The following is a 25339-nucleotide window of genomic DNA, read 5'->3' as shown; positions in this document are numbered from 1 at the left end:
TAAGCTAGAGCGCTGAAATTTTCAGTGATAATAGAGGACATGTTGCCATGGTGCACCTGGGTCAGGATATTTTCCGGAAGTACCTAGTATGGAAGCTCGGTAGGGGTCAAAATTTAGGACACGAATCATGACGGATTTTTAAAGACATTTTGCATCATATCTTTTAAAGTATAATTATTTTGTTAAAACATATTGAACAAAATTTGTGCAAAATGACAAGATCTATAAAATGATATCAAGAAAAAAGTGCTGAGTCATCACATTAAGGGCCAAAAGGGGCTTAAAGTCTTTTTTCGATAACTCTTTAACAGTCAATTTTTTGTTATGCATTACTGAAGCAAAAATGTTTATCTAAACAATCTACAACTGTATATTATGATTTTAATGTCGTATAAGGCATGATTAGGGGCCACAAGGGGCCAGAATGCTAAATCTTTGACGCTTTATATCTCGAAAGTGAGAACTATTTTGACAAGTAATATTGAACAAAAGATGTTCAAAATCATGTTCTGAACAATATGCAACCTTTCATTTTTCGCTCAAAGTCCCCATTAGGGAGTTGAAGGGTTGGCCCCTAAATATTTCTTTTACAAATAACTCGAAAACGAAAAAGAATCTCTGAATAGTTATTGAACACAAAGTGTTTAAAATCCTAAGAGCTTCAAGATGAAATCAAGAAAAAGGGGCTGGGCACTCAAATTAGGGGCCAAAAGGGGCTTAAAGTCTTTTTTCGATAACTCTTTAATAGTCAATATTTTGATATAAATTACTGAAGCAAAAATGTTTATCTCAACAATCTCCCACTGTATATTATGATTTTAATGTCATATAATACACGATTAGGGGCCAAAAGGGGCCACAATGCTAAATCTTTGACGCTTTATATCTCGAAAGTGAGAACTATTTTGACAAGTAATATTGAACAAAAGATGTTCAAAATCATGTTCTGAACAATATGCAACCTTTCATTTTTCGCTCAAAGTCCCCATTAGGGAGTTGAAGGGTTGGCCCCTAAATATTTCTTTTACAAATAACTCGAAAACGAAAAAGAATCTCTGAATAGTTATTGAACACAAAGTGTTTAAAATCCTAAGAGCTTCAAGATGAAATCAAGAAAAAGGGGCTGGGCACTCAAATTAGGGGCCAAAAGGGGCTTAAAGTCTTTTTTCGATAACTCTTTAATAGTCAATATTTTGATATACATTACTGAAGCAAAAATGTTTATCTAAACAATCTCCCACTAATAATTATGACTTTAATGTCATATAATACACGATTAGGGGCCAAAAGGGGCCACAATGCTAAATCTTTGACGCTTTATATCTCGAAAGTGAGAAATATTTTGACAAGTAATATTGCACAAAAGATGTTCAAAATCATGTTCTGAACAATATGTAACCTTTCATTTTTCACTCAAAGTCCCTATTAAGGAGTTGAAGGGTTAGCCCCTAAATATTTCTTTTACAAATAACTCGAAAACGAAAAAGAATCTCTGAATAGTTATTGAACACAAAGTGTTTAAAATCCTAAGAGCTTCAAGATGAAATCAAGAAAAAGGGGCTGGGCACTCAAATTAGGGGTCAAAAGGGGCTTAAAGTCTTTTTTCGATAACTCTTTAATAGTCAATATTTTGTTATACATTACTGAAGCAAAAATGTTTATCTCAACAATCTACCACTAATAATTATGATTTTAATGTCATATAATACATGATTAGGGGCCAAAAGGGGCCACAATGCTAAATCTTTGATGCTTTATATCTCGAAAGTGAGAACTATTTTGACAAGTAATATTGAACAAAAGATGTTCAAAATCATGTTCTGAACAATATGCAACCTTTCATTTTTCGCTCAAAGTCCCCATTAGGGAGTTGAAGGGTTGGCCCCTAAATATTTCTTTTACAAATAACTCGAAAACGAAAAAGAATCTCTGAATAGTTATTGAACACAAAGTGTTTAAAATCCTAAGAGCTTCAAGATGAAATCAAGAAAAAGGGGCTGGGCACTCAAATTAGGGGCCAAAAGGGGCTTAAAGTCTTTTTTCGATAACTCTTTAATAGTCAATATTTTGATATACATTACTGAAGCAAAAATGTTTATCTCAACAATCTCCCACTGTATATTATGATTTTAATGTCATATAATACACGATTAGGGGCCAAAAGGGGCCACAATGCTAAATCTTTGACGCTTTATATCTCGAAAGTGAGAACTATTTTGACAAGTAATATTGAACAAAAGATGTTCAAAATCATGTTCTGAACAATATGCAACCTTTCATTTTTCGCTCAAAGTCCCCATTAGGGAGTTGAAGGGTTGGCCCCTAAATATTTCTTTTACAAATAACTCGAAAACGAAAAAGAATCTCTGAATAGTTATTGAACACAAAGTGTTTAAAATCCTAAGAGCTTCAAGATGAAATCAAGAAAAAGGGGCTGGGCACTCAAATTAGGGGCCAAAAGGGGCTTAAAGTCTTTTTTCGATAACTCTTTAATAGTCAATATTTTGTTATACATTACTGAAGCAAAAATGTTTATCTAAACGATCTACCACTAATAATTATGACTTTAATGTCATATAATACACGATTAGGAGCCAAAAGGGGCCACAATGCTAAATCTTTGACGCTTTATATCTCGAAAGTGAGAAATATTTTGACAAGTAATATTGCACAAAAGATGTTCAAAATCATGTTCTGAACAATATGCAAACTTTCATTTTTCACTCAAAGTCCCTATTAAGGAGTTGAAGGGTTAGCCCCTAAATATTTCTTTTACAAATAACTCGAAAACGAAAAAGAATCTCTGAATAGTTATTGAACACAAAGTGTTTAAAATCCTAAGAGCTTCAAGATGAAATCAAGAAAAAGGGGCTGGGCACTCAAATTAGGGGTCAAAAGGGGCTTAAAGTCTTTTTTCGATAACTCTTTAATAGTCAATATTTTGTTATACCTTACTGAAGCAAAAATGTTTATCTCAACAATATCCCACTGTATATTATGATTTTAATGTCATATAATACACGATTAGGGGCCAAAAGGGGCCACAATGCTAAATCTTTGACGCTTTATATCTCGAAAGTGAGAACTATTTTGACAAGTAATATTGAACAAAAGATGTTCAAAATCATGTTCTGAACAATATGCAACCTTTCATTTTTCGCTCAAAGTCCCCATTAGGGAGTTGAAGGGTTGGCCCCTAAATATTTCTTTTACAAATAACTCGAAAACGAAAAAGAATCTCTGAATAGTTATTGAACACAAAGTGTTTAAAATCCTAAGAGCTTCAAGATGAAATCAAGAAAAAGGGGCTGGGCACTCAAATTAGGGGCCAAAAAGGGCTTAAAGTCTTTTTTCGATAACTCTTTAATAGTCAATATTTTGTTATACATTACTGAAGCAAAAATGTTTATCTAAACAATCTCCCACTGTATATTATGATTTTAATGTCATATAATACACGATTAGGGGCCAAAAGGGGCCACAATGCTAAATCTTTGACGCTTTATATCTCGAAAGTGAGAACTATTTTGACAAGTAATATTGAACAAAAGATGTTCAAAATCATGTTCTGAACAATATGCAACCTTTCATTTTTCGCTCAAAGTCCCCATTAGGGAGTTGAAGGGTTGGCCCCTAAATATTTCTTTTACAAATAACTCGAAAACGAAAAAGAATCTCTGAATAGTTATTGAACACAAAGTGTTTAAAATCCTAAGAGCTTCAAGATGAAATCAAGAAAAAGGGGCTGGGCACTCAAATTAGGGGCCAAAAGGGGCTTAAAGTCTTTTTTCGATAACTCTTTAACAGTCAATAATTTGATATACATTACTGAAGCAAAAATGTTTATCTCAACAATATACAACTGTATATTATGATTTTAATGTCATATATAACATAATTAGGGGCGACAAGGGGCCCCAATGCTAAAACTTTGACGTTTTATATCTCGAAAGTGAGAAATAATTTCACAAGTAATATTGAACAAAAGATGTTCAAAATCATGTTCTGAACAATATGCAACCTTTCATTTTTTCGCTAAACGTCCCCATTAGGGAGTTGAAGGGTTGGCCCCTAAATATTTCTTTTACAAATAACTCGAAAACGAAAAAGAATCTCTGAATAGTTATTGAACACAAAGTGTTTAAAATCCTAAGAGCTTCAAGATGAAATCAAGAAAAAGGGGCTGGGCACTCAAATTAGGGGCCAAAATGGGCTTAAAGTCTTTTTTCGATAACTCTTTAATAGTCAATATTTTGATATACATTACTGAAGCAAAAATGTTTATCTAAACAATCTACCACTAATAATTATGACTTTAATGTCATATAATACACGATTAGGAGCCAAAAGGGGCCACAATGCTAAATCTTTGACGCTTTATATCTCGAAAGTGAGAAATATTTTGACAAGTAATATTGCACAAAAGATGTTCAAAATCATGTTCTGAACAATATGCAACCTTTCATTTTTCACTCAAAGTCCCTATTAAGGAGTTGAAGGGTTAGCCCCTAAATATTTCTTTTACAAATAACTCGAAAACGAAAAAGAATCTCTGAATAGTTATTGAACACAAAGTGTTTAAAATCCTAAGAGCTTCAAGATGAAATCAAGAAAAAGGGGCTGGGCACTCAAATTAGGGGTCAAAAGGGGCTTAAAGTCTTTTTTCGATAACTCTTTAATAGTCAATATTTTGTTATACATTACTGAAGCAAAAATGTTTATCTCAACAATCTACCACTAATAATTATGATTTTAATGTCATATAATACATGATTAGGGGCCAAAAGGGGCCAGAATGCTAAATCTTTGACGCTTTATATCTCGAAAGTGAGAACTATTTTGACAAGTAATATTGAACAAAAGATGTTCAAAATCATGTTCTGAACAATATGCAACCTTTCATTTTTCGCTCAAAGTCCCCATTAGGGAGTTGAAGGGTTGGCCCCTAAATATTTCTTTTACAAATAACTCGAAAACGAAAAAGAATCTCTGAATAGTTATTGAACACAAAGTGTTTAAAATCCTAAGAGCTTCAAGATGAAATCAAGAAAAAGGGGCTGGGCACTCAAATTAGGGGCCAAAAGGGGCTTAAAGTCTTTTTTCGATAACTCTTTAATAGTCAATATTTTGATATACATTACTGAAGCAAAAATGTTTATCTCAACAATCTCCCACTGTATATTATGATTTTAATGTCATATAATACACGATTAGGGGCCAAAAGGGGCCAGAATGCTAAATCTTTGACGCTTTATATCTCGAAAGTGAGAACTATTTTGACAAGTAATATTGAACAAAAGATGTTCAAAATCATGTTCTGAACAATATGCAACCTTTCATTTTTCGCTCAAAGTCCCCATTAGGGAGTTGAAGGGTTGGCCCCTAAATATTTCTTTTACAAATAACTCGAAAACGAAAAAGAATCTCTGAATAGTTATTGAACACAAAGTGTTTAAAATCCTAAGAGCTTCAAGATGAAATCAAGAAAAAGGGGCTGGGCACTCAAATTAGGGGCCAAAAGGGGCTTAAAGTCTTTTTTCGATAACTCTTTAATAGTCAATATTTTGTTATACATTACTGAAGCAAAAATGTTTATCTAAACAATCTACCACTGTATATTATGATTTTAATGTCATATAATACACGATTAGGGGCCAAAAGGGGCCAGAATGCTAAATCTTTGACGCTTTATATCTCGAAAGTGAGAACTATTTTGACAAGTAATATTGAACAAAAGATGTTCAAAATCATGTTCTGAACAATATGCAACCTTTCATTTTTCGCTCAAAGTCCCCATTAGGGAGTTGAAGGGTTGGCCCCTAAATATTTCTTTTACAAATAACTCGAAAACGAAAAAGAATCTCTGAATAGTTATTGAACACAAAGTGTTTAAAATCCTAAGAGCTTCAAGATGAAATCAAGAAAAAGGGGCTGGGCACTCAAATTAGGGGCCAAAAGGGGCTTAAAGTCTTTTTTCGATAACTCTTTAATAGTCAATATTTTGATATACATTACTGAAGCAAAAATGTTTATCTAAACAATCTCCCACTGTATATTATGATTTTAATGTCATATAATACACGATTAGGGGCCAAAAGGGGCCACAATGCTAAATCTTTGACGCTTTATATCTCGAAAGTGAGAACTATTTTGACAAGTAATATTGAACAAAAGATGTTCAAAATCATGTTCTGAACAATATGCAACCTTTCATTTTTCGCTCAAAGTCCCCATTAGGGAGTTGAAGGGTTGGCCCCTAAATATTTCTTTTACAAATAACTCGAAAACGAAAAAGAATCTCTGAATAGTTATTGAACACAAAGTGTTTAAAATCCTAAGAGCTTCAAGATGAAATCAAGAAAAAAGACGCTTTATTTCGATCAAAGGGCGATAACTTCCGACCGGAAGTGATTTTTTTGAAATCGAAGCGCCGGTACAAACTTCAGATAGAAACACATCAACACCGAAAATTTGAACCAAATCGATCGAGCCATCTTCGAGAAATCTTCTGCACAAAATCGGTAAGGAGAAAAAAGAATAATAACTAGAGCAAAGCTCGTTGCAAAGCAACGAGAAGGTCTTCCGTCCGGTTTTGACCGGAAGAAAAAAAAGAATAATAATAATAAAAGTGAAAAAGAAACCTAAGAATAACAAGAAGGTCTTCCGCTGAAGACGGAAGACCTTAATAATAACTAGATACGATCTCGTTGCGAGCAACGAGTGGGTCTTCCGTTCGATTCTTGATGAGATGAGATCAGATTTTGATTGAGATTTTCATTCTTAAGTAATGATTTTCCATATTCTGTAAAAAGACATTGAACAATAAAGACTTCTAAAATCGACTTTTGGCCCCTCACGGCCCCTAATATTAGGGATCAGCCCTTTTTTCTTCATAACATTTTAAAGCTCTCAGGATTATGAACACTTTTTGTTCAACAACTATTCAGAGATTCTTTCTCGTTTTCGAGTTATTCGGAAAAGAAATATTAAGGGACCAGCCCTTCAACTCCCTAATGGGGACGTTTAGCGAAAAATGAAAGGCTGCATATTGTTCAGAACATGATTTTGAACATCTTTTGTTCAATATTACTTATCAAAATATTTCTCATTTTTGAAATACAAAGCGTCAAAGATTTTACCTTCTGGCCCCTTGTGGACCCTAATTATGTAATGTACGACTTTAAAATCATAATATACAGTTGTAGATTGTTGAAATAAACATTTTTGCTTCAGTAATGCATTAAAAATTATTGACTGTTAAAGAGTTATCGAAAAAAGACTTTTGGCCCCTTTTGGCCCCTAATTTGAGGGCCCAGCCCCTTTTTCCTGATTTCATCTTGAAGCTCTTAGGATTTTAAACACTTTGTGTTCAATAACTATTCAGAGATTCTTTTTCGTTTTCGAGTTATTTGTAAAAGAAATATTTAGGGGCCAACCCTTCAACTCCCTAATGGGGACTTTGAGCGAAAAATGAAAGGTTGCATATTGTTCAGAACATGATTTTGAACATCTTTTGTTCAATATTACTTGTCAAAATAGTTCTCACTTTCGAGATATAAAGCGTCAAAGATTTAGCATTCTGGCCCCTTTTGGCCCCTAATCATGTATTATATGACATTAAAATCATAATTATTAGTGGTAGATTGTTGAGATAAACATTTTTGCTTCAGTAATGTATAACAAAATATTGACTATTAAAGAGTTATCGAAAAAAGACTTTAAGCCCCTTAATCATTTTTCGCCAAACGTCCCCATTAAGGAGTTGAAGGCTTGGCCCCTAAATATTTCTCATGCAAATAACTCGAAAACGAAAAAGAATCTCTGAATAGTTGTTCAACAAAAAGTGATCAAAATCGTTAGAGCTTTAAGATGATATGAATAAAAAGGGCTGATTCTTAAAATTAGGGGCCGTGAGGGGCCAAAAGCCATTTTTTAAAGTCTTTAATGTTCAATGTCTTTTATAGATTATGGAAAATCATTACTTTAGAATGAAAATCTCAATCCAAATCTTATCTCATCTCATCATGAATCGAACGGAAGACCCACTCGTTGCTCGCAACGAGATCGTATCTAGTTATTATTATTTTTCTTCTTCCTGGGAAAATTTTGTCCACGAGTGATCTTGTAAACTACACATCCGACTTAGGTAAAATGTTTTTAGGGTCAGTAGACATGTTATGTAGATTTGCCGAACGAAGGTCATTTTCCGCGCACGTGCTCGCAAGAGCGCGCAAGTGCAACACGAAAAATGACCAATATAATGGATATTGCTGTAACTTTTCTTTTTCTTGATGAATTTTTTGAAACTCATAATGTAAGGATACATTAGTAATATAGACAAGATGGCATGGTCAAAATAGCAAGATCTCACGCGCATGCACGTGCGCTTCGCTCTGATTGGCTGAAACTAAAGTCTCACTATCTTTCTTGTTTCTTGTCATAATCTATTGAAATTTGAAACATAGTCCTACATTATGAAGATGTACAGCATGATATATACAAATTCTCATGAAAGCATGCGCATGCACGTGTGCTGCAATCTGATTGGCTGAAACTTTATATGGCTATATCTCCTTTGTTTTTTGACGAAATGTTTCGAATTTTAAAATATAGTCATTTATTTAGATATCCTACTCCCAAAGAAATTTTAGTGAGAGATATAAACGGGGGAAATGATGGAATTTTTGTTATTGGAAAAATTGGAAATAAAGAGACAAATATACTAGTAGATACGGGTGATAGTATGACTATTGATCAATACGATAAAGTTAAAATTTATGAAATCGCGCGCATGCATGCGTGCTGTAATCTGATTGGCTGAAACTTCAAATGGCTATAACTCCCTTGTTTTTCAACCAAACAGGATTGGATTTAGAACATAGATAAATATAAGGGACTCCTACAATAAGGTGTAGTCATTATGCACGTGCTTGCGTGTGCGTGCGCGTGAAACGAGTAAAATTAAAAATACACTCGAATGAGTGTATTTTTTAATACTTTTGGATAAAATGCTTTGATATTAAGTATATTAAAATTTGAGATAGTGTAGACAAGATAATATGGTCGTTACGCACATGAACACGCATGCAATGCCTATTTTTAAATATATTTTGTATTTTTCTTGGAAGACCTTGATTAAGTCTAAATTCCATAAAGTATTTCTTATCTAATAGAGATTACAGGGAATATGGCACCAAAAGGGAGTTGGGGAGCGTTTGGGGAACATCTGTAACGGTCCCCGTTACAATTAGCACTAGTTGTTTTTGCTTCATGACAATGATCAATCGGTTTACTTGCGTGATAATTTCATGCATAAGCGCCTTCGGTGTTTATGCAAATTATCACGCAAGCCAATCGATTGATCACATCATGAAACCAAAAAATTAAACAGTTTTTCTCTTAAATCAAATATCGTACATCACTGGCCCCTGTGAATATCATATGACAATTAAGATCATGCAATGATGTTAAAATTTTTCATATTACCTTTAAACTAAATGTATTCAGGTGCTACTGAATATATAGTTGAAGATAAACAAACAGCTGTCATTCCAATAAAACCCCTTAACTTTCAACAGAACAAAAAAAGAGAAGATTCAAAATATATTTTCAAAATCACAATCATACACAATTTAGGTAACTTTACTTACATTTTCTCATTTTGTCTTTGAAGGAACTAAAGCCTTAAAATAAATGCACAATAATAAAAATTTTGCATGCTGCAAATAGCTTAGAAGGTGGGACTCGGGTACATGTATTTTGTTCATACTCCGGTCCTTCCTTTATCTTCATATTCAAATTATTTTTTTAATGTAAGCGTTAACAAAATTATGATAGACTGCAAGTTGTAAAAGTGCATGAAGGTTTCAGTTACATTTATATCCTTAAGACTATATATATATATGGGGGTAAAAATCGATGATTTAAAAATATCTTGCACCCCTTTACATAAAAAATCTTAAAACTAGGATTCAAAGAATGGGTGGACTTAACGCCGTATTTTGGATCTTTTTGCGACTCGAATAACAATCTGTAAATGAAGTGAATCCAAAATGAATTATGAGCAATGGAAAGAGCAACATATACTTCGTTATATTAGGTGGAACATTTGTGCAAAAACAATGCCCTGTTGTCGTGTATCAACATTGAAGCAACGATACACGAGTGTCGTCTTCCGGAATTCGACATGTACCCGGAGTGGTTTTTATGTCACACAATCAATATTTATAGGAGGCGGGGCTATCGATCGGTGTCATTGTTGACATCTCTCTCTCTCTATCCCTCTCTCTTTCCAAAAATTCGAATACGTGTTTAGCATATTACATCGATGTCAATATGAAATTATTTTAAAAAATGTGATGACACGCAAAATTAAAACAATATTTAATTTGCTTAACTCTGAAAACGGCAACAAAAAACGCTCAAAGACATGATTTAGATCGAGGTCAGGTTGAAGAATACAATGTAACTGTTTTCACGAGTACACTCGCAGGTGGACATCACGTGACGAATTGTAATATTTAACAGGTCAATCGAAGCCATTTCAATGGAAGCGAGAAGTTTGGTTTCAGCATGTTTTTTGTTAAATTAAGTATGAGCACACTTTTGTCGGCTCTTCTCCTTTTGATATAACATTATTTTGTTCAATATACAACTACAGTTTTCTTAAGAACAGCCGACAAACATGTGCTGACTACGTATTCAGACGATGTAAAACGCGTGACCCTGATTATCTATTGATATTCAAGAAATCTTCAGGCACCATGCTTTCGATATTTATTTAGTTTACCTCGAAAAAGTGTTTTAAATTCCCATCCGTACCATGAATACACAGTTAAGATATCGGAGAATTATTTGATGGAAAAAAATAAACATTTTATGAAACTTAAATTTACGGCATTTTTCCTGGCCAGTTAAGTCCACCCATTCTTTGTCAACTGTGTAATTTCATTGTCAAATACCGTATATACTCGCCTATAAGTCGGTATTTTGGGAGTTAAATATTGGTCTAAAACTCTATGTCCGACTTATAGGCGAGTCATGAAGAGATTGCTATTTTTCTGGAGGGTGAAATGTAGTTTCTTATGTGCATTTCCGATGATTATCGAAAGTGTCTGGATATATGATAATTTATGTATTCTTAGATTATATAGATAAAGTACAAGCATTTACATATTTAAATAATTGTATTTGTATTTTAAGTGAGCATTGCCTGTTTGTTTAATAATAAAAGATTAAATATCAGTGTCATTTCGAAAAATATGAATTGAAACTAGTTTAAAACAATAATGGATTAACTTGAAATCGTCACAAAATTTTGGAAAAAGTTTGCACCGACTTATAAGCGGGTCATTAGCAAATCCCTCAAAAATAACGTCAAAAAAAAACAAACCGACTTATAGGCGGACCGACTTATAGGCGAGTATATACGGTAAATCAATCCCATGAAAAACAGTCTTCTTAGATCCACGCCATATACACTCTGCATAGGAATCATAGAGTATATGGCGTGGATCTAAGAATACTGATCTTATAATAAACACTACACAAATCTTGATAAATCATGTTTGTGATATGACCCTTGATTAAATGGTCCTCTCCACAGAATACGAATGATGTGTGATAAACGGGTATTTTCAAGTTTTAATATGTTTTTGCTACATGTTTTTAGTTAAAGCAATATACATATTTTAACGCAAATTTTGAAGATAAGTCTACCTTAATAATAATAATAACTAGATGAGATATTGTTGCAAGCAACGAGTAGGTCTCCCATCCGATTTCTCGATGTGATGAGATCTGTTAGATACCGTATATCCCGGTCCTTCCGTTCGTCCATTAAATCTTATCATCTTTAAACTTCTTTTTTGTTGGACTAGATGGGGGTTAAAAATCGATATACATGTACTGTACTTCAGTATTCATAAAACAAAAATAAAACTAAGATTCAAATTTGACAGCTGTAAATTACTTTGTCAATTAAATCACGCGGGTTTGTTAAGGCAGCACATGTATCAGAATTCGGCGAATTAACACTTTTTTATGATTATGTAACACTAATAATTCGGGAAATTCAAGGATAAAACTTCTGCTATAATTATGCATTCTATAGGCTTCAGTGGGACTTATACTACAGGAAGCACTAACCCACGACATCACCACGTGACGTCTATAATTAGAAAATACGCCTTAATGAAAAAGTGAAAAATTCAACACCCCAGGGATATTTAATTTCAATCTGTAATAATCGTTATGTAAAACATCTCTGTACCACGAAAAGTGCTGTTAGAATCCTATTGTCCTATCACAGAAATAATTATTCAACACTTTAGGACGAAACCTTCCCAAAATTTTTACATTTTGTTTATAACATCGGAAAAAATGGATCAATTCCCGTAAATCATACGATTCTTGCAGCGCTTTCCAAAAAACAATAGAATAAGAACTTTAGATAGAAACAAAAATTAAGTTTCAAAGTATGCGGCGTAGCGTTGAACTTTTGCATCTTTTTTGTTAAGAACGACAGAGGGAAGACTGATCCGCAAGTAAACATCCCGCCTGCTTTAATTTTACGAAGAAATTGTAGAATTATGTAGCATACCTTATTCGTAAGTTTTATTCCCATATAAATCAAACATTATATTCATTCTAAATGCTTTTAAACTCCGATTTCTTGTGTTTGTTTACATGAATTCTCGTTACGTTTCACTTTCACTCTGCTACTGCATGATCAACAGTTATGACGTCACGGGTTTGGTATTTAACCCATGTGATAACTACAGGGACCCAGAAACCACGAAATTTCGTTTATATTATGCCTTTGCATATTTTGAATCATTTTTACAACCTCAAATCAATCTTAGATACCGATTTTAAGAAATTCTTATATCTAAACTTCATGCCATATGGCTTACTATGACGTCATATCATATAGACAAGTAGAATATTTGGTTGTAACCTTATTATACCTGCGCAATTCAATAAAAACCAGTCTTTCAGACTGCTCTTTAAGTAATCAAATATCATAATATTTAATTTATTTGATATAAAGTTTGTAACAATATCAATTTTATCTGTTTCTTAAGAAAAAATTAATCAATTTAAAATCAAATCAAGTATAGTATGATAGTCAAGTTCGAAATACAGTAGATTATCAATTTATTTGAAACAAAAAATGTTGTAATAAAATGAAAGTAGCCACAAGTATACATATATTGCATTCTACAATCTATACTGACACACTTTGACAAGTCCATCATAGTATCCCACCCACAGTGTAGAGTTGTACAGAGATAATCTGGCTGGGCCGTTCACTTCGTTTTCTGACAGCAAGAACTTCAGGAACTCCCCGCCAGGACTCAGTAGATGGATATTTTTGTTAGCTCTATCGCTAACAAGAATGTTACATTGTGAGTCACACACTACATCAGCAGGAATGAAGTTCCCTGTCAGGTTCTGTCCACGATAGACGGAATTCAAGTGACCAGAGGTAGACGTAATCACTAGTTCACCTGTAGTGGGACTTGTACAGTTCGCAACACATATATCACCATTTCTGTTCTGTATGACTCTTAGTGGTAATGTAAACAGTCTAGTCTGACCGTCCTCCTGGTACTCATACTCATGGATGACATCACCTGTCACTGTGATGTGTCTCACCAGACGTCTGCTGTGTGCCTCTAATTCATAATCACCTGATTCATCTATCAAGGTGAATAGTAGTCCACCGTCAACTGACTGACAGATTCCTCCTGGTTCCAGTGGATCTGTACTGATGACTGTAGATAAGATCCTGATGGTGACAGACAGCTGATGGTATTGTTATCAAGGTCAGTGAAATAAACATCACCAATGCCTGTCACACATAGGTCAAAACTGTTTATATCATATTTATGTCTTTTCTCGCCATCTTTGCTTACTTGGTCAGTATGAGGTGACTCGTGTTGTCTTACGTAACACAAATCTTCACACAAAGTCCTCAACACAAATATTCTTTGATCTTCATATTTAAATAAGCTTGTTTCAGTCAAGTTCATATCATCTAAGTTCAGAGTTTTCCCTATCACTTTCTCCAGTACCTTTTCATTGATTTCTCCGTGACTGTATTTCACTGAATGTTTAAATTTGTTGATGTCAACATCCAGATCGGAGAGAAGGTGTGTCAGTTCTCTGTGATTGACAAGCAAGCCGTAATCTGACATGGTACACTTGTTATCCTTGATGAACTGAACTGTCTCTGTAACTGACTTCTTCTTTTTTATTAATTCAGATTTCATACTTTTCAGCTTTTCATTTTTCCCCTTCAAATTGTCACTCAATCTATGTTCATTTCGTTTCTTCATTTCTGACACCCTGGTAATTATCTCATCGCAGTGCCTCTGAAGCTTTTTAATCTCGGTCTCACAAAGTTCCTCATTTTGTGTGATCTGTTTTGACATCTTCAATATCTTCTCATCAATCTTAGGCAGATCTTCCTCCTTGATCTTCCTCAGAAAGTTAAGTAAACCTCTCCTTCTTTCGCTGGCTGCCGTGGGTATAGTGCACCATTTGTGATCTCTATGGTCTGTTTTTGCACACTTACCACAAATAAATTCATCACAATCCTCACAAAACATATCAATAGCTAAATCATGGGTTTTACACATTTCAATAAGCTCTTGAGGAGAGCCCAGTGGGTGTTTTAGTTTACTGGCCGCCATATTTTGTTTTTGAGTGTCGATTATCTTTAAAGCTGAACACGATTCGTAAAAGAAATGTATCCGCCATTTTAGTTCCCGAGACTCGCTACCCTGCAGACCCATATAAATAGGGCAAGAATTAGAGACTGTTCAGTTTAATCAGTCGACACCGGTGTAGACGGACGTATGCCATACAGGACTTGATAGCGAAAATAATAACGTAATACTTTGTCTAATGCAGGAAAGTAAGATACCAAATAAATTTACAATGATAGCTGCATAAGTCAGAGCAGTATACAAACAACATAGATAAACGTAACTGCAATAAAATATGAACAAATGTAATGCAAGATAACCAGCACGAACACGGGTCGCCATTCCACGCCGATACCTGTGACAATAAAGCAGTCAGGTGTAACGAAAGCGACGAGTATACCCTAGTACGGATGTATCGTAGATAATGCTATCAGAAATGGTGTATGCCTATTTACGAGTCGTGTTCAGCTTTAACCTAGATCTATGCAGGGCTTGGGGTAAAAAGCTGAGTGGAGTGGAGTGGAGTCTTCTGGAGTCGTGGAGTGGAGTCTGTAGTATAACAGTACAGAAAGGTTGAGAGCAAAACAATTTCCTTTTCATACAATCTCTCCCCTACATTGTCATTTTGAATCTGTGTACTTTCAAAGTGAGTCTTTCAAAGTTTGATTCCAGGATCAATTACTAGTATAAAACATAAAAAAGGAAAATAATTCTCGAAATGTTTGCTAAATAATTTGTGTCGTTTTCCGATTTTTAGGAACAAATTTTAATGATGTAATAATCATTTTAAAGTTATAACCTATGTTTTTTGAAGAGGGAGATGTGTCACTACATTCGTATAATAAGTTTTGTCATAATGATATATAATAATAAATTATAATAAGAGTCGAAAAGTAATTATAAGGATCTTATTCATACATGGTGGGTTCGAATCGAACTGTGGGGCGTACAGACTGGTCTTTCGGATGAGACCGTATAAACCGAGGTCCCGTGTCACAGCAGGTGCTGGCACAGAAAAGATACCTCACTTGTCAACGGTCGAGTATAGTGCCGAGTATATCACAAAATTCCAGCTCTCCATCGGCAAGTGGTGGCTTCTCCATATGAGTGAAAAATTCTCGAGAGGAACGTTAAACAACGTACAATCAACGAAGCATATACACATGTAATTAGTTTCACCAATATTTGATACTTATTTTGTAAATGTGACTCAGAACAAAAATTATACACATGATAAGTAATAAAAAAAAAATTGCATTCCTTCTACTTTGCTGATCAATGTATAACATGCATGCAGTCTATCAACAAGTATATATGTATCATTGAGGCAGCTAAATATTATAAACAATGATGAAGAATCTCTGTTCTTTTGTGAAACAGATCGAACCAAGATGTCTTGTAAGCTTTATTTCTGTCCTATTTTGAAGAATGTCAATGACAATTTATCCATCAAAGATTTCAATTATCTAATCATGAAGATGTGTTGCAAACTATTTTTTTTTTAAATTTCTTATTATATATTATTCTCTCATACTGGAGTTGGAGGGGCGGGTATATTAACACATTTGTTTTTGTAAGTTTATGTGCCTTTGGTGTGTTTAGTATGTTTGTCTTTGTGCAAAACTAGTGGCATCATTTGCATCGGGTTGATGTTGAATATTGTTTTGATTTATAGATCTGTTCATAGCGAATGGATACTCCGCTTTCAGGTGCCTTTGTCAATTTGTTTTTATCAAAGCCCATGTTTGTTGTTGAAAGTAAACCAAGTAGGTACATAAAATATGAGTAAGGGCAAATAGTCTAGCTTAGATTAGATGTTGTTAATATATAACCTAGTAAAACATTTCTAAGTGATTCTCTGTGTGACGTTTAAATGTAATTAGTTTTTGACTGCATATATTTCTTTCGTATCTTGTTTCATTCTTGGTACTGAAAAGTAAAATGACAATGCAGGGGAGAGTTTGTATGCAAAAGATATTTTGTTCTCAAACTTTATGTATTGTTATGATACAGATTACATTCCATGACTACACATAAGACTCCACTCCACTCCACTCAGCTTTTTACCCTAAGCCGATTAGGCAGCGAGTGAACTGCTTTGTATTTATATGTATAATAACTTTAAAAAAGTATAAATGTGTCCTTAAATATTTAGCTTATAAAAGTGAGTTTAACAAACAGTAATCAATTCCATAAATCCTTAAAGAATTTGAATTGTGAACAGGGCATAAATCAAAAGATTCGATCTTCAAAAATAACATTATCATGCAAAAATCTCATGTAATGTTTATATAAAGAACAAGGTGCACTTAAGGTGCCCTATTAATTCTCAAACAGTTAAACGGCTATGTCGACAATTACATGAAACATCTTTCAGACCCTTTGTGGTCTCTTTTTAAATATTTAAAAATTCAATTTAAGAACTTGTAGTTTCAGAGGGCCCATTTACCAATATTTGTGCTGATTTTTTAAAAAAAAGAAATGAAAGCAATTATTATTTCCAGTATCTTCATTACCTGGAAAAACTTAAAGTTTCTCTTTTACTTGACTAGATTACTCGGTATTATTATGTCAATCATTATCTACATGTGTATAATATGATTTCATAAATCTGACATCATATGTAGGGAAGTTCTGTATATTCTGATCAATTAATAGACTAACAATCAGTATGGAAACTTCAGTCAACATTTGACTGAATGATAAATTGTATTTGCTAATAAGGTCATTGTATCGATCATAGAACTTACGAAATTATGACTTTAAACGAGACTGCTAATATTCTTGTTTCAACAACTTTGTCAGTAATTTACCTCGTTTTTGAAATTGTTCATACGTGTTCATACATGCTCTTGCTTTTTGAATTAACTGAGATACATAAACTCCATATGCAGATGATGAAGGTATATGAGTACAATCCACTAATTGTTTTCTCATAGGCGACAATGTTAACTTTTCTTCTCATAGCGACGTCCCTAATTTTCGTTCATCAGTGAGTGACCCCTCAAATCAAAGCACATCAAGTTGTCTTTCATTGGTTAAAATCTCGAGGTGGGATGTCAGATTCGTTTTCCGGCAAAATGCGTCTGTTTGCGGGAAACTCTAAAAGTGAAAGTGAAAGTAGAGGAAATTCAGAGTTCTCACTGGCATTATAATACAAAAAATAATTCGGCTGATCTTCTTGATAAATTACATTTGCCAAGCTTTTTCGAGATAAAGATTCTCATTATAAACAAGTGTGAGGCTCAGCTAAGTATATCTGCACAATTTTTTTATGCAAGTCTGCAAGTTAAGGAACTTGTTATTTTTTTCGACATTACTTTCCTCTCCTACCGATTCTAAAAATAATTAGTGGGATGTACCCATATTGCTGCATAAGTAAGGGAAGTTGACGATAGAATAGTTAAAGTCATCACGTTTATCATAGAGCTTGGTTGTTAGATTACCATTAATGTACTTTTCAAGTAAAATATCCTAATATGAAACAAATGTGTCAGACTCTGTGGTATCTTTTATCTCAAGCTCACTGGGATATATCGTATCGACATAGGAATGGAAATTATAATTGTTAATTGACAATACGTCATCTATATATCTAAATGTCAAGTTAAATGTCGAGTTGAAATCCACGGCAAGTGTTTTTCTTCTTTTCAAACATAAGATTTTGCATAAATTCTGCTTCATACAAAAATAGGTCTGCTAGTAAGTAGTAACAGGGCACAATTCGTATCCATGGGAATTTCAATAGATTGTTGAAAGACCTGGTCTCCAAAAACAACAAAGATCTTACGATCTGATTCATTGTCTCTCGATGTGACAGGCGGTCCACTGTCCACTGACTGACAGATTCATCTTGGTGACAGTGGATCTGTACTACTGACTGTAGAGACAGATCCTGATGGTGACGACAGCTGATGAATTTTGTAACGAAAGTCAGTGAAATAAATTATGTTATATATTATGTTAAATTAAATTATATTTATGTTTTTTTATGTATTTTTAAGTTGACTCGAGTTGTCTTACACTGTTCTTCACACAATACTCTCAACAAATATATATTTGTTGATCTCCATATTTACATCAGCCTGTTTCAATCAAACGGACATATCAAAATCCAGAGTTCCAAATCACTTTCTCTAGTAACTCATCTATGATTTCTCCTTGACTGAATCTCACTGAATCTTCAAAGTCGGTGACATCATTTTACAGAAGTTGTGTTAGTTATCTGTTGTCGTCAAGCAAACCGTAATATGACATGGTACTCTTTTTATCCTCCATGAACTGAACTGTCTCTGCAATCGTTTTCTTCTTTTTAATTAACTGAAATTTCTTAATATTTAGTTTTTTCAATTTTTGCTTCAAATTTTCTCTCAATCTTTGTTTACTGAGTATTTCGTTTCTTCATATTTCTGATACATTAAATATTATCTCATCATAATCACTGGCGGATTTAGAGGGGGCCCAGGGGGGCCGCCCCCTCCCTTTGAGCCCCCACAATGTATGATATACAGGGTGTTTCAACAAACACGTCCCAGTTTTTGATGTCTATATTTTTGCACAATAATTACATATTTTCAAAATTATAGCTGTATTTTAAAGCCCATTTTTTTGCATTATAATTGTGATATAAACAATGTAAAATAAAGTCAGTGAATTTTTTTCATTTAAGTTTTGATTACATTGTCATAAATTAGTTTGTGAGGTTTTTCTCTTCATAAATGGATCTATGGATGTTTAACAAAACAATACAAACAGAAAATCTCCAAAATCATCAATATTAGTGGACCAATTTTTTTAAAAGTACTCATCTTTCTAAGAAACATACTTTTCATTCAAAATGTCCAAATATTTGCCATTAAGGTCTTCAGAGGTAAAATGAGGATGCTGACTGACAATAGTGTGACTTTTTAAAACACGTAAAAATGACGTGAAATTGAAAAAAGCTGCCGATGTTCAAATCTTAAAAATGCCTGTCTTAAAAAATAATTGATTCAGAGTTACTTTAACTTTTATATATATAATATTATTTGGTTCTGTAGTTTTCGATTTTACAAAAAAAATCTTTCATTAATACTGTCTAACTTTATATTGAATCCGCAAAGTCGGGACATGTTTGCTGACACACCCTGTATCAATGTTTTTTGCATGGTGTGGCTGTTGGCTCTAGCTACCCTGACCTCAAACTAGTTGGGCCTCCCCTTTTAAAAATTTCTGGACCCGCCACTGATAATGAAGCTTTGAAGCTTTTCAATTTTGTCTTACAATTTTTTTTTAAATTTTTGTGATTAGTTTTGACATCTTCTCTAGTTATTCGTTCATCCCATGCAGACCATTTTTCTTAATCTTTCTAAAGAAAGTTTAGTATAGACATCTCCTCCTTTCGAGGACGGTCGTTGGTATAGTTCTCCATTCCTTTTTCTTAATTTGTTTTAGATCATATACCACAAATAAATTCATCAAAGTCCTCACATGTAACACCAATAGGTAAATCGTGGGTCGTACCCATTCCAATATGCTCTTGAGGAGAGCCCATTGAATATTGCAGTTTACCGTAAGTCATTTTTATCAAATTTCGACTATTGATTATTCTTAATGGTTGTGAGATAGTTATTGATCGTCCCATTATTAGACAGACAAAATTCTCAGGAAATGTGGTCATTACTTTATATAATCTTATGAAGAAATACACTATCTCCCGTAATTTTGCAAAAATAAAGTTCTCGCGAAAAGAGAGTGATTTACTAGCTGCATCTATAATCTAGATTAAGTAGCCGATGAAGAGCATTGTACAGTGTAATATTCGCAAAGGGAAATTAAACAAACAAACGAACCTTTAAACAATTTGTATTCATGTGCTCTCAGTAGTCAGGCGCGTAGCTAGGCGTACGTTTGTACGCACAAACGTCCACATCATTTTTCAAAAAAAAAAAAAAAAAAAAGAAAGTAAAGAAAGAAAGAGAGAGAGAGAGAGAGAGAGAGAGAGAGAGAGACAGGCGTAATATTGTAAAGCATTCTCATCATTTTTTCAAAATATTAGAAAATAATTTTTTTTTAAATAAAAAAAAAATACTTAGAGACAATTTAGAATTAACGATAAAAAAAAATTAATGAAAATCAACAGAGTCAGATTTAGGGGAAAATACGAGATTATACATCTCACTGAAATCCAAAGATTTTCCCAGATTTTGCCAGGTTTACTATCGAATATTGCTGAGTTTATTTTTTTTTCCAAGTGTAATTACATTCTTAAAGAGTTTCTCTATTGTAGATTTCAGACTATAAAACCCCAGTCGGCTCTCCTAAAACAAACGATATCATAATTTTATTTAATGCCAAAATTTTCAATTTCTATTACTTGAAACTAAATTCCAACCATAATGCTTAACTTCTTAATGATACCCCCCCCCCTTCCAAAAAACCCCCTAATATCGGATTCGTGTGAGACTTTAAAAATCATAATTAAGCTTTACATATGAACATCAAAAATCGAAAAATGGAACAATTCAGTTTCATCTTAAAAAAAAAAATAATAAGACCTCTCAAGTATTGACATCCGTAACACTACCTTAAAAGCATTAAGTATATTTTACAAGTTTTTATTATGTTTCAAAAAGTTAAAGATACCAGATTTGTGAATATTTATGAACATTATTTCATTTTAAAATGTATACAATGTACATAGGTAATGTGCAAGAAAATGAGTTGAAAAGAATTCTGTCTTTGTTATTTTCAATCTTTAGAGGTGAATTTATAATATTAATGTAAGCCTGACTATCAGTAAATTACGCGGTCGTCTAAACCAGTCAACCACTCTAACCAACTGCCGTATGTTAACCATACATATTTTGTCGAGCTGCTTCAAAAGTCAAATTGTTTTCGTTGGTTCGTCAAAGAAAGCTATTAGACATATCCTTTCTCTTTTATAAGTGACTGTCCGCATTTTGTACAAAGAAATAACAGACCCCAAAGTGCCTGCGTAACAAACTGAAAAAAAGTTTAAGAAAAATGCTATCAAAAGGTTCAAATATGCACATCAAAATCGTCGGAAATGCACCAGCTTCCGGGGGCTTCACCCTGGACCTATTTGGGGCCTTAAGGCGGCCCCCAAACCCCCGCCTATTCAGGCGTCCACATCAAAAGTACCCTGGCTACGCCCCTGGTAGTTAGAATGATAAAGTTGAAGATAACCAGCAGTGATCGGTCCCCTTAACCCTTTAAAGGATACAAATTGTGAACAGGGTATGAAACAGGTGATTCAAAATGTATCTTTTAAATTAACAATCAAACACAATGTTATGTAACGTTTGCATTTTGTCTTTGGAAAAAAAAACCTACAGACTGTTCATAAATGCTCAAATAAAAAATTGTGCATGCTACAAATGTAGCAAAAAAGTTTGACCTGGTACATGTATTTTGTTGATACCCTGGTTCCTCGAAATCCTTTTAGAGACTAAATGGAGGTTAATATAATTTTTTTTTTAAATCCCCTTTTTTTATTCATAAAACAAAAATAAAACTAAGATACAATTTGACATCTTTAAAATTTCTTTGCCAATAAAATCAATTCAATAAAAAATCAATCTTTTAAACTGCTCTTCAAGTAATCTAACATCATTATATTAACTTATTTAAAAGTTATTTTTTTTTATCTGTTTCTTAACATTAAATTAACTTTGATTTAACTTATATCAATAGCACACGAAAAGAAAAAAATCACGCATACTGTCGTTTGAAATACAGAAAATTAATAATTGGTTTGAAACAGAAACTGTTTTAATATAATGACAATAATTTCAATCAAACTTCAAGTATACAGGTATATTACATGTACAATTTAAACCCTGTATTGAAACACCTTGACAAGTCCACCGTAGTATCCGACCCACAGTGTAGACTTGTACAGTGATAATCTGATTGGGCAGTTCACTTCATTCTCTGTCAGGATGAACTTCAGGAACTCCCCGTCAGGACTCAGCAGATGGATATTTTTACTAGCTCTGTCAGTAACAAGGATGTTACAGAGTGAGTCACACACTACACTGGTTGGATAAAAGTTCTCTGTCAGGTTCTGTCCACGGAAGACAGACTTCATACGACCAGAAGTAGATAAAATCACTAGTTCACCTGTAGCGCCTTTTGTTAAGTTCACAACACAGATATCACTGTTACTGTTTTGTGAGACTCTGTATGGCGATGTAAACAGCCTGGTGTGACCGTCCTCCTGGTACTCATACTCATGGATGACATCACCTGTCACTGTGATGTGTCTCACCAGACGTCTGCTGTGTGACTCTAATTTGTAAGGATCTGATTCATTGTCTTTTAAGGTGACAAGTAGTCCACCGTCCACTGACAGACAGATTCCTAATGGTACCAGTGGATCTGTACTGATGACTGTAGAGACAGATCCTGATGGTGATAAGCAACCGATGGTATTGTCATTAAAGTCCGTGAAATAAACACCACCAGTATCTGTCACACATAGGTCAAAACCTTTTATATTATGTTTTTGTATTTTCTCACCTATTTTGTTTACTTGTTCAGTATAAGGTGACTTATGTTGTCGTACGTAACATAAATCTTCACACAATGCCCTCACCACAAATATTGGTTGATCTCCAATTTTGAATGAGCTTGTTTCAGTCACGTTGATATCATTTAAATCCAGAGTTTTCCCCATCATTTTCTCCAGTACCTTACCCTGGATTTCTCCTTTATTGTATCTAACTGAATGTTTACAGCCCTTCATATCAACATCCAGACCAGTTAGCATTTTCATCAGTTCTCTGTGGTTGTCAATGAAGCCGTAATCTGACATTTTGCTGTTGTTATCCTTCATGAACTGAACTGTCTCTGCAAGTGTTTTCTTCTTATTGTCTAACTCAGATTTTACATTATTCAGCTTATCATTATTATCCTTCAAATTGTCTCTCAAACTTTGCTCATTTCTTTTCTTGATTTCTGCTAACCTGGCCACTATCTTATCAACATGCTGATAAAGCTTTTTAATCTCAGTGTCACAAAGGTCTGTATTTTTTGTGATTTGTTGTGACAATTTCTCGATCTTCTCGTCAATCCCAGGCATATCCTCTTCCTTGATCTTTTTAAGAAAGTTAAATAGACCTCTTCTTCTTTGTGTGGCTGCTGTTGGTATAGTGCTCCATTCATGATCCTTGTGATCTGTTTTGGCACACTTTCCACAAATAAATTCATCGCAATCCTCACATAACATATCAATAGGTAAATCATGGAATCCACACATTTCAATATGCTCTTGAGGAGAGCCAAGTGGATATTTTGGTTTACTGGCCGCCATGTTTTGCTGAATGTCGACTATCTATAACCTAGATTACGTAGCTCGTGATGTGCTGTGTCCTACCCGGTATTTAAACTGATATCAAGTGACAAAAACATGCAATGCTGCGACACACTTTTAAAATACATTTTAAAATGCATTTACGTGTCCCTGAATATTTAACCTATAAGAGTAAAAATAACGAACAGCAATCCGTCTCACAATCCCTTTAAAGAATTCAAATTGTGTACAGGGTATAAATCAGATTATATCTTTAAAAATAACAATTATGCAAAATTCATGGAAGGTGCACATAAATTATTTTTTTGTCTTTGAAAAACCAAAGCCATGCTATATAAATACCCAGTGATGAAATTTTGCACACTACAAATGTAGCAAAGTTTGACCACGTACGTGTATTGTGTTACCCCTGTCCTTCAGTTTGTCCGTCAAAAATCTTCATCTTCAAACCCTTTTACTGAAATATGAAAGAGAGTAACTTGTAAAATTATATTAAGGTTTCTAAGAGGTTAGATTTTATAATAAACGCTACAAAAGTATTGACAAAAGTAAGGACAAAATCCTTATTACTTTCTGTTATCTAGACCGGTTTTTGGTTGTTTTTTTAAAAAAAAATGAAACACTAAAAATGTAAATTAGGCAAACTAAGTATGTTTTCCTAAAGGATTACATTGGCGTCGGAAGCAAATTGAAAGGGGGGGGGGGCTAACTGTAAAAAAAAAATTGTACCTTAAAAAAAACCGGACAAGCAAACAAACAAAAAAAAAAAAGGAAAATGGGGGGTTGGTTCGAACTTTAGTACCAAATTTTTTTTTTCCAAACACCACCACTTTCCCCATTTTTAACCTATACTAAGACGTATCTGTGGAAAGTGGGGTTGGGGGGGGGGGGCTAATCCTACGAAGATATGTTCAATGTCTATATTAAGTATGTATTTGGAAAAAAAAAATGGGGGGTTCCGACGCCTATGGATTATATAAGAAAAGCCAACCTCTGGTATCTCGCACAAATGGCTGGTGAGGTGTCTCAATGTATTGTGAGTAAACATATTAAAGTAGAAATTCTTCAATCACAAAATATAAGAAATATTATACATTATTGAGGAACGTCTCGTCTGTCCTTAAATTGACTTCCTGGAAGAAAACGAATGTTGAGTCATTCAAGTTTATTTTTTAGGTATAATAGTTTTTGATCCATGCAAGTTTTTGACCCAGAATTATTTTTACGCTAATTTTAATCTTCTTTAGATTTTTTTTTTTTTACAAATCATCTTACATAAAATATACTTTTATGATAGATAAAGTTTCAA

General features: G+C 33.7%; 2 protein-coding genes across 2 annotated transcripts; both read right to left on the bottom strand.

Moving 5' to 3' along the window:
* Nucleotides 1–13221: 13221 nt before the first annotated feature.
* Nucleotides 13222–14699, bottom strand: LOC134266413 (uncharacterized). The gene is made up of 2 exons (XM_062748659.1): nucleotides 13920–14699; nucleotides 13222–13809 (listed from the first exon to the last, which is right to left on the bottom strand). The coding sequence occupies exons 1-2, from the start codon at nucleotides 14697–14699 to the stop codon at nucleotides 13222–13224; spliced, it is 1368 nt and encodes a 455-aa protein (XP_062604643.1).
* A 462-nt stretch (nucleotides 14700–15161) lies between these two features.
* On the bottom strand, nucleotides 15162–24030 carry LOC134266412 (uncharacterized). The gene is made up of 3 exons (XM_062748658.1): nucleotides 22601–24030; nucleotides 18505–18625; nucleotides 15162–15263 (listed from the first exon to the last, which is right to left on the bottom strand). The coding sequence occupies exons 1-3, from the start codon at nucleotides 24028–24030 to the stop codon at nucleotides 15162–15164; spliced, it is 1653 nt and encodes a 550-aa protein (XP_062604642.1).
* Nucleotides 24031–25339: the final 1309 nt, after the last annotated feature.

The sequence above is a fragment of the Saccostrea cucullata genome, unplaced genomic scaffold, assembly GCF_032062105.1.
Source record: "Saccostrea cucullata isolate Sc308-1 unplaced genomic scaffold, CSIRO_AGI_Scuc_v1 ctg1069, whole genome shotgun sequence".
Taxonomy (NCBI): Eukaryota; Metazoa; Mollusca; class Bivalvia; order Ostreida; family Ostreidae; genus Saccostrea; species Saccostrea cuccullata.
This window is presented reverse-complemented; position numbering and strand designations above follow the sequence as displayed.